The 10623-nt window shown below is 40.0% G+C and overlaps 1 protein-coding gene across 3 annotated transcripts in view; it reads right to left on the bottom strand.

Annotated features, from left to right (window-relative positions):
• Nucleotides 1-129: 129 nt before the first annotated feature.
• epn1a (epsin 1a) overlaps nucleotides 130-10623 on the bottom strand; it is a 35286-nt gene continuing 24792 nt past the window's right edge. For 2 of the 3 annotated variants that reach the window (XM_051719947.1, XM_051719949.1), the window contains 5 exons: nucleotides 4730-4813; nucleotides 2993-3245; nucleotides 2704-2868; nucleotides 1919-2170; nucleotides 130-1557 (listed from right to left, as the gene is read on the bottom strand). In XM_051719947.1, coding sequence (XP_051575907.1) covers nucleotides 1070-1557; nucleotides 1919-2170; nucleotides 2704-2868; nucleotides 2993-3245; nucleotides 4730-4813 — 1242 coding nt within the window. In that variant the 3' untranslated portion in view covers nucleotides 130-1069. The remainder of the gene's footprint in view (nucleotides 1558-1918; nucleotides 2171-2703; nucleotides 2869-2992; nucleotides 3246-4729; nucleotides 4814-10623) is intronic. The other variant, XM_051719948.1, reaches the window with a different exon arrangement.

Here is a 10623-nt window from a genome sequence, read left to right as displayed (position 1 = left end):
GCTTAAACACTTAACTCTTCCCATTTTGTGTAAATCTAAAAGGAAAAAGGTGAAGTGATATGCAAGGATAGTCATTGCTTCTCATGTGAAAAGATGTTGAATTAATGCTTTGATTCTTACAAGAGTTGAAGAAAACTGCAAAAATAAATAATTGAAAATAAAGGACCCTTATAACAAAAGATGGGCCCAGTTATGTTATGAGACTGTGCTGCTAAAACCCCAACAAAAGCACAGCAGTGAGCTGAGTGAAAAGACTGGACAAGTCATCATACACACACTGACTCCCTCCACAACATACAGACATGCATGCTCAAACACACACATACAGCCCCCTTTAGCAACTCACAAGTGTATAAGACTGAAATTTCGCAGGTTCAAGGAGACCAAGCAGGCATCTCTTTTAATGGCAATTTCCAGTGCAATTTTCCTTGGTTTAATTGTTCCCAGGAGTCAGAGACATAAGATAAAAATAAATTACACAAGATTAAACATTAAATTAAAATACAACTATTCAATGATTTTTACTAGAGTTGTGAATGAAATGGAGAGTTGAATTCTTCTCAGTCCTCTCAGAGTGAACCTGTCCCACGGTCATCCTTCATGCACTCTTTCATCAGAAGTTCACCGGCTCTTTTCTTCAACCATCAATGAAATGGGGAGAAAGATGTGTATGATTCACTGAGATCAGTTCATTAGTGGCTTGTTTTTTCCCTCCAACTTTCTTCATCTTTCTTTTTTTGAGCAATAGCAATCATCCTAATATAACAATATGAACAGCCTGCATTCACTGAATGACCCCTGCCAATCATCCATGCTTGTATCTGAAAACAAATATAATATAAATTGAAAAGGGAAATAAATATACCTCAAATACTGTGTAAAATAAAATGGAAAAAAAAACTGAAATGCTTTTTTGTGAAAAAAAAAAAAAAAAATGTTTTTTACTATTTTTTTCATTAAATATAGAGATGTACACATTTCTTTTTTTCAAACACAAACTACTTGTGTTGGGAGAGCAGGTTTGGATTTGTTGTTGATTGGACAGGGCACATGGGATCGGTGAAAAATCTCAAAGGAGGAAAGGGTTGGTGCTTGTGCCTGTCGCTCCGCCTCCCACAGATCCCCCTGTTCCCATTACTCCACCCACCCCTGTTGACCCACCCAAAATTAGCGCAGGAGGCGCAGAGCCTCCCGGGCCCATCAACAAGGGGTTTCCTGCTGGACCCATGGGGGATATTCCACTGAAAGGCATGCCCATTGGACTGGACTGTACCATTCCCATGCCCATACCAGGGGCCGCCATAGGGACCCCCATTCCTGGCATGCCCATCCCTGGCTGAACCATTCCCACTGTTGGTGGAGGCATGTGACCCAACATAGGATTTGGGGGAACAGGGCTTGTACGGAGCTGGCTCAGACCAAGTGAAGAAGGTTGAGGGGAGATAGATGCCATTGGGTTTGCGCCAAATGGATTAGAAGTTGAAGGTGGTGTTGGAGATACCCCTCGACTGGAAATTGTACTTCCCTGTGTAACACCCATACCTGATGAAGAAGGGCCTAAGAAAATGGAGAAAGAGTTAGAGGGATTAACAAAAACGATGTTTCACTTCATATCTGATGAAGAGGGACCTAAGAAAAAGGAGAAAGATTAAGAGGAATAAATAAAAACAATGTTTCACTTAAAAGGGGGCGTTCACATTGACCTGCAGTGGAAAAGCGACCTGAACGAATTTATTTCTATCAGTACAAACCTTCTCATTTTAACAAGAATACAACTTATTTGTGATCAGATTTTAAAAGCTATGGCCAGTTGTGCATCCCACCAATAATGCTCTTACTACAACCAAGAATACAGCTGCTTGCGACCTCCAACAAAAAACTGCTGTCAGTGTGAATATGGCAAAAATGTGGTACACACCCTGTGTCTGTAGGAAGGGGTTGTGAGATGCAGAGGAGATGCTTGGTGGTGGTGGTTGTTTTGGTTTGGGTTTTGATGATACTAATGAGTCCAGATCCACAAGCGCTGCGTTGGGACCCAAGAATGATTCTGGCGTTTTTCGAACAGGCAGCGAGGAGCCGAGTGGTGAAAGGTCAAAGGGCACTGGAGAGCCTGTGCTCCCTCCACCACTTGCATCACCAGTCACTGAGGAGCTTCTTCTCTCTGGATCTGCTGGGGTGTGGAGAAGAGAACAAAACAGGAAGAGAGTAAGAATTACAGGCAGATGGTTTTAAGATTTTGTGAATAGCTAATATAGAAACCGGTTACAGTCTAACCCTTTGGAAAGCCTGACCTTGACCAGTCCTATCATTGGCAACTGTTGCCGTCCACCATGCTATCAAACAAGCTGCACTCTTTCTAATATACATCTATGAAAGTCCTGTGTGTTTAGTTAATTTTTTAATAGAATTTTACAGACATTTTTGATCATGTTACCGAGCAATTTAAGGGCAGAGCTGAGAGAATGGTCAATTAAGTACCAAGCACAAACCCTCTTCAGTTGCAGAGTGGGCAGTATAGAGTGGAAATGTGTGGGTATTACAGACAAATATATGCATTTATCTGTATGTAGGAGTTTTCATTGAACAATACAATGTTTCTAAGGCTGTCTGATGCAGTGTAACTTATGAATACAGACACAATCTGACAAGTCTTTTGAAACTTTGATAATTCCCATTGATGCCTATTTATATGTGCAAGAATACCTGTGCCATTAGTCTGTTTAACTGAGCCACTCCAGGGGTCAGACGTCAAACCATCAGTGGCAGGGGCGGCTCCATCTGCTGCCCAGGGATCAGAAGACCCTGAGAGTGGGATGGGGGCAATAGCCACTGAGGAAGCCCAAGGGTCGGCACTTGGAGGGGTCACAGCTAGAGAGGATGTAAGGAGATGTCAAGAATTGGTCAGATACACCACAAACAAATAGGAAAAGCCAGGATAATTAGGCACAGAGGAACACTGAAAGGACCTAACAATTCATGACAACACTCTCACCTGTAGATGCCCAGGGGTCAGAATTCACTCCAGATGAAGTGTCACCCCACAGGTCTGGGGCTACTGTTGGTGGTGCTCCATGCCAGGGGTCAGCACTTGGCGGAGTGGCAGGGGAGACGGCTCCCCATGGGTCAGCTGGGCCCCAGGGCCCAGCTGTTGGTGCAGGAGCCAGAGCGGGAGGAGGAGAGGGTCCCGCAGAGCCTGTTGCAGGGGCCCCCCAAGGATCTACCGCACTCAACTCCATCAGAGACGACTGAGAGAGAGACATGTCAGTAAGAATGTCCTCATTTAAAAGGAGTGCATGAGAAGTCCAAAGTGTGAAAGGAAAGCTTGTTTATACATAGAGGACAGACACTTACACTTGCAAGTGGTTCAACAATAGCTGCAGTGTGGAGGAAATTCTAGAGGAAGTGAAACAAGCTCTGTTCCAAAGCCTAGTGAGCTGCCTCCGGAGGCAGCATTTGTAGGCATCAAAGGCACACTCCCGACACGAAGGCTGTTCCAAAAGTTCTCTCATCATTGACTCACCCTCATGCCATCCCAGATGTGCATGACTTTCTTTCTTCTAAGATTTTTAAAAGAATATTTCAGCTCTTTAGGTCCATACAATTCAAGTGAATGGGTGCCAAAATTTTGAAGTTCCAAAAAGCACAAAGGCAGCATAAAAGTAATCCATACGACTCCAGTTTTTTAATCTATATCTTCAGAAGTTATATGATAGGTGTGGGTGAGAAACAGATCAATATTTAAGTCTTTTTTTGCTAGATATTCTTCTGCCTGCCCAGTAGGGGGCGATATGCACGAAGAATGTGAATCACCAAAAACTCAAGAAGAAGAATGTGAAAGTTAAAGTGGAGATTTACTGAGGGGGAGAAGAATTTATAGTAAAAAATAACTTAAATATTGATCTGTTTCTCACCCACATCTATCATATTGCTTCTGAAGATATGGATTTAACCACTGGAGTCTTATGGATTACTTTTATGCTGATTTATGTGATTTTTGGTGCTTAACATTTTTGGCACCTATTCACTTGAATTGTATGGACCAAAAGAGCTGCGAAATTCTTAAAATCTTAGCTCAGCAGATGAAAGAAAGTCATACACATCTGGGATGACATGAGGGTGAGTAAATGATGAGAGAACTTTCATTTTTCATTTAACTATTCCTTTAATTATGCTGCCTCCTAAGAAACCTAATTTCGACCGAATTCTAAGGCAGCATGTCTTTTTTTCAGAGAGGCAATCCCCCCCATAATGGACCTAATGAGATAAACTGATTATAAATATACTTATAATTCATTCAATATTGAAAAAAGTATTGATTAAACACTTCATCGGTATGATGCACAAAGTTGCTGCCTATGTAGAGCGCTCCAAATCAGTCTCTAATGAGACTCTATATCAGTTAGGATTCTGCCATAGAATGCAACTGCCTATGTACACAGGAGACAGCTCACTAGGTTTTGGAACAGACCTATAAACTCACACACATCTTTGTGCTAAAGAGCGTACGCAGGGTGAGAGACACAGACAGAGCAGGTAACTCTTGGAGAGTGAGAGGCAGGTACACAAACACACAACCCTTGGTAAAGCTCACACACAGGAACACTTCACGCTACCATGTGTACTTCTCATACTCTCATCAGAATTCTCCTAGAAGAGGAACACCTCATCAAACATGAAGCCATGACATCATCTGCGACCCACTGACATTCTCACATACACAATCACACACCTCCTCGGGCTTGGCTTTCTCCCTCTTACTCTCCTCGATGGCCATCTGCAGCCTCAGGTCGTCCCCCCTGCGCAGACGCTCCTCCTGCCAATCACACACCACCGTCACATCATCACAGTGAACCAAAGTTCTGTGGGCTGATGGGAAATGGAGTCTATTGTGGCAACCTGACTCTCATGTCTCACCAGCCTCAGAGGTGTGCTTCAAGGCTTGATTTAGAAACAAATTAACATTTGGGTGGTTCTGATATTACACAACCACAAAATCAGATGGAATTACAATGAATGCACAATTATGAGAATTTAGATATATTTGAACATGAAAGCTGTCATTTTAATGACTCACTGATTTAATTGTACAAAAGTAGAACGATTAAACAGGAATCTTTCATGAGAATTCAATAAGAATTATTAACAAAAAGGTATGCTGAACACACTTTACTGTGTGTACCTTTAATTTGTCCTAAAAATTAATCATTTTAAAGGGATAGTTCACCCAAAGATAAAAATTCTCTCATAATTTACTCACTCTCCTGGCATCCTGGATGTGCATGACTTTCTTTCTTCTGCAGAACCCAAATGAAGATTTTTAGAAGAATATCTCTAAAAGGTCCAAGGTCCATAAAATGCAAGTGAAGGGGTGCCAAAATTCTGAAGTCCCAAAATTCACAAAGTTTTCATAAAAGTAATCCACACTCCAGTAGTTAAATCCATGTGTTCAGACATATGATATGATAGGTATGGGTGAGAAACAGATCAATATTTAAGTAATTTTATATAATAAATTCTCCTCCCTGCCCAGTAGGGGGTGATATGCACAAAGAATGTGAATCACCAAAAACAGAAGTAGAAAGTGTAAGTGAAGGAAAAAGGACTTAAATATTGAACTGTTTCTCACTCACACCTATCATATTGCTTCAGAAGATATGAATTTAACCTCCATAGTCATCTGGTGTACATTTATGTTGCCCTTATGTGGATTCTGGAGCTTCAAAATTTTGGCATCCATTCACTTGCATTGTAGAGCTGAGATATTCTTCTAAAAATCATAATTTGTGTTCAGCAGATGAAAGAAAGTCATACACATCTGGGATGGAATGAGGGTGAGTAAATGATGAGAGAATTTTCTTTTATGGGTGAACAAACACATTATAAGTACTTATTAGGTCTACCTCTTAAGCCCCTTTTCCACCAGCATGGTGCTGGTTATGGTGTCCAATCTGGACCGCTCTGTGTGTTTCCAAAGCAGAAAAGGACACTCCAGTCAGGAAAAATCTGCATTGCACTGGCCCCACACCAAGAACCACTACCTTCAGAGGCCAGAGGGTGGAACTCTGCAGTCTCCGCAAAAAGTTGTCAATACAACAACAAACCGTCAGGCAAGACTGGCACGAAACAAAAATAGATTTCTCCCATTATAAACAATGAAACACCAAATGAAGTGATCCAATGCGCGAGTTGACGAACTTCCCTTTCCTATTTACAGTATGTTGCGTTGCACAGAAGCTCTAGCCTCATTATTGTCCCTGTCCAAACTGATATTACTTACAAATATCCTATCCAAATTCAATGCTACAAATGTTATGGTAACACGTTATTTTAAGGGTCCACAATAATGCACTAGTTGTGCATTAATACGAAAGTCATTCATAATTAACTAAATGCATAGTAAGGCTATCTTAGCCATCATTTACAACTTAATATATTATATATATATATATATACACACATACATACACACACACACACACAGTTTTGCTCAAAAGTTTGCACACCCTGGCAGAAATTGTGAAATTTTGGCATTGATTTTGAAAATAGGACTGATCATGCAAAAAAAAAAAAGGATAGTTATTTAAGGATAGTGAACATATGAAGCCATTTATTATCACATAGTTGTTTGGCTCCTTTTTAAATCATAATGATAACAGAAATCACCCAAATGGCCCTGATCAAAAGTTTACATACCCTTGAATGTTTGGCCTTGTTACAGACACACAAGGTGACACACACAGTTTTAAATGGCAATTAAAGGTTAATTTTCCACACCTGTGGCTTTTTAAATTGCAATTAGTGTCTTTGTATAAATAGTCAATGAATTTGTTAGCTCTCAGTGGATGCACTGAGCAGGCTAGATACTGAGCCATGGGGAGCAGAAAAGAACTGTCAAAAGACCTGCGTAACAAGGTAATGGAACTTTATAAAGATGGAAAAAGTATATAAAAAGATATCCAAAGCCTTGAAAATGCCAGTCTGTACTGTTCAATCACTTATTAAGAAGTGGAAAATTCGGGGATCTCTTGATACCAAGACCAGGTCAGGTAGACCAAGAAAGATTTCAGCCACAATTGCCAGAAGAATTGTTCAGGATACAAAGAAAAACCCACAGGTAACCTCAGGAGAAATACAGGCTGCTCTGGAAAAAGACGATGTGGTTGTTTCAAGGAGCACAATACAACGATACTTGAACAAAAATGAGCTGCATGGTCGATTTGCCAGAAAGAAGCCTTTACTGTGCCAATGCCACAAAAAAGCCCGGTTACAATATGCCCGACAACACCTTGACACGCCTCACAGCTTCTGGCACACTGTAATTTGGAGTGACGAGACCAAAATATAGCTTTATGGTCACAACCATAAGCGCTATGTTTGGAGAGGGGTCAACAAGTATTGTGCTCCTTGAAACAACCACACCATCTTTTTCCAGAACAGCCTGTATTTCTCCTGAGGTTACCTGTGGGTTTTTCATTGTATCCAGAACAATTCTTCTGGCAGTTGTGGCTGAAATCTTTCTTGGTCAACCTGACCTTGGCTTGGTATCAAGAGATCCTCAAATGTTCCACTTCTTAATAAGTGATTGAACAGTACTGTCTGGTATTTTCAAGGCTTTGGATATCTTTTTATTTCCTTTTCCATCTTTATAAATTTCCATTACCTTGTTACTGCTCAGTGCATCCATTGAGAGCTAACAAACTCATTGACTATTTATACACAGACAATAATTGCAATTTAAAAAGCCACAGGTGTGGGAAATTAACCTTTAATTGCCATTTAAACCTGTGTGTGTCACCTCGTGTGTCTGTAACAAGGCCAAACATTCAAGGGTATGTAAACTTTTGATCAGGGCCATTTGGGTGATTTCTGTTATCATTATGATTTAAAAAGGAGCCAAACAACTATGTGATAATAAATGGCTTCATATGATCACTATCCTTAAATAAAAGACATGATCAGTCCTATTTTCAAAATCAATGCCAAAATTTCACAATTTCTGCCAGGGTATGCAAACTTTTGAGCACAACTGTGTGTGTGTGTGTATATATATATATATATATATAGACACACACACACTCACCGACCACTTTATTAGGAACACCTGTACACCTACCTATTTATGCGATTATCTAATCAGCCAATCGTGTGGCAGCAGTGCAATGCATAAATCATGAAGATACGGGTCAGGAGCTTCAGTTAATGTTCACATCAACCATCAGAATGGAAAAAAAAATTTTTTATCTCAGTGATTTCGACCGTGGCATGACTGTTGGTGCCAGATGGGCTGGTTTGAGTATTTCTCTAACTGCTGATCTGACTCAGAATGGTGCCAAAAACAAAAAACATGTAGTGAGCAGCAGTTCTGTAGAAGGAAACACCTTGTTGATGAGAGAGGTCAACGGAGATTGGCCAGACTGGTTCGAGCTGACAGAAAGGCTACAGTAACTCAGATAACCATTCTGTACAATTGTAGTGAGCAGAATAGCATCTCAGAATGCACAACACGTCGAACCTTGAGGCGAATGGGCTACAACAGCAGAAAAACACGTCGGGCACTTTATTAGAACCACTGTGTTCCTAATAAAGTAGTCGGAGAGTATATATTTTATATTATATTATATTATATAATATATATATATATATATATATATATATATATATATATATAGGGCTGTCAATCGATTAAAATTTTTAATAAAATTAATTACATGGTGTCCCAATTAATTAATCGCAATTAATCGCATATACGAATATTTGCTGAGAAAGCCCCTCAAATAACAATAATTCAATATATAATGATGAAATAATTATACATAGTTATCTTTAAATATTTAAAAATTATATATATATATATATATATATACACACAGGTGCATCTCAATAAATTAGAATGTCGTGGAAAAGTTCATTTATTTCAGTAATTCAACTCAAATTGTGAAACTTCAATGCACACAGACTGAAGTAGTTTAAGTCGTTGGTTCTTTTAATTGTGATGATTTTGGCTCACATTTAACAAAAACCCACCAATTCACTATCTCAAAAAATTAGAATACATCATAAGACCAATAAAAAAAACATTTTTAGTGAATTGTTGGCCTTCTGGAAAGTATGTTCATTTACTATATATGTACTCAATACTTGGTAGGGGCTCCTTTTGCTTTAATTACTGCCTCAATTCGGCGTGGCATGGAGGTGATCAGTTTGTGGCACTGCTGAGGTGGTATGGAAGCCCAGGTTTCTTTGACAGTGGCCTTCAGCTCATCTGCATTTTTTGGTCTCTTGTTTCTCATTTTCCTCTTGACAATACCCCACAGATTCTCTATGGGGTTCAGGTCTGGTGAGTTTGCTGGCCAGTCAAGCACACCAACACCATGGTCATTTAACCAACTTTTGGTGCTTTTGGCAGTGTGGGCAGGTGCCAAATCCTGCTGGAAAATGAAATCAGCATCTTTAAAAAGCTGGTCAGCAGAAGGAAGCCTGAAGTGCTCCAAAATTTCTTGGTAAACGGGTGCAGTGACTTTGGTTCTCAAAAAACACAATGGACCAACACCAGCAGATGACATTGCACCCCAAATCATCACAGACTGTGGAAACTTAACACTGGACTTCAAGCAACTAGCCCAGGTAAGACGCCTCTGACGTTGTCTGTGGTTCAGGAGTGGCTTAACAAGAGGAATACGACAACTGTAGCCAAATTCCTTGACATGTCTGTGTGTGGTGGCTCTTGATGCCTTGACCCCAGCCTCAGTCCATTCCTTGTGAAGTTCACCCAAATTCTTGAATCGATTTTGCTTGACAATCATAAGGCTGCGGTTCTCTCGGTTGGTTGTGCATCTTTTTCTTCCACACTTTTTCCTTCCACTCAACTTTCTGTTAACATGCTTGGATACAGCACTCTGTGAACAGCCAGCTTCTTTGGCAATGAATGTGTGTGGCTTACCCTCCTTGTGAAGGGTGTCAATGATTGTCTTCTGGACAACTGTCAGATCAGCAGTCTTCCCCATGATTGTGTAGCCTAGTGAACCAAACTGAGAGACCATTTTGAAGGCTCATTAAAACTTTGCAGGTGTTTTGAGTTGATTAGCTGATTGGCATGTCACCATATTCTAATTTATTGAGATGCACCTGTATATATATATATATACACACACACACAGTACTGTGCAAAAGATTTAGGCACTTGTGAAACATGTTGCATAGTGAGGATGTCTTCAAAAATAATGCTATAAATAGTTTTCATTTATCAATTAATGTCATACAAAGTCCAGTAAACATAAATAAAGCTAAATCAATATTAAGTGTGACCATATTTACCTTCAAAAGAGCACCAACTCTCCTAGGTACACGTGGACACAGTTTTTCTTGGTTGTTGGCAGACAGGATATTCCAAGTTTCTTGGAGAATTCGCCACAGTCATTCTATCTATTTGTCTTAATTGTTTCTCTCTCTTCATGTAATCCCAGACTGACTCGATGTTCAGTGGGGGCGGGGGGTGGGGGGCTCCCTGTTCTTCTATTCTATTTGCAAAAGGAACGTTTAGGAGTCTAAAATGTATATTTTCTATTGACACACTTAAGCTCAAGGTATAAAAAACCATCTTAAGACAAATGTTTGTGTCAAACA

This window comes from Myxocyprinus asiaticus, chromosome 15, assembly GCF_019703515.2.
Source record: "Myxocyprinus asiaticus isolate MX2 ecotype Aquarium Trade chromosome 15, UBuf_Myxa_2, whole genome shotgun sequence".
In the NCBI taxonomy this organism is placed as follows: Eukaryota; Metazoa; Chordata; class Actinopteri; order Cypriniformes; family Catostomidae; genus Myxocyprinus; species Myxocyprinus asiaticus.
The sequence above is the reverse complement of the archived record's forward strand: the minus strand, read 5'-3'. Positions and strand labels throughout refer to the sequence as shown.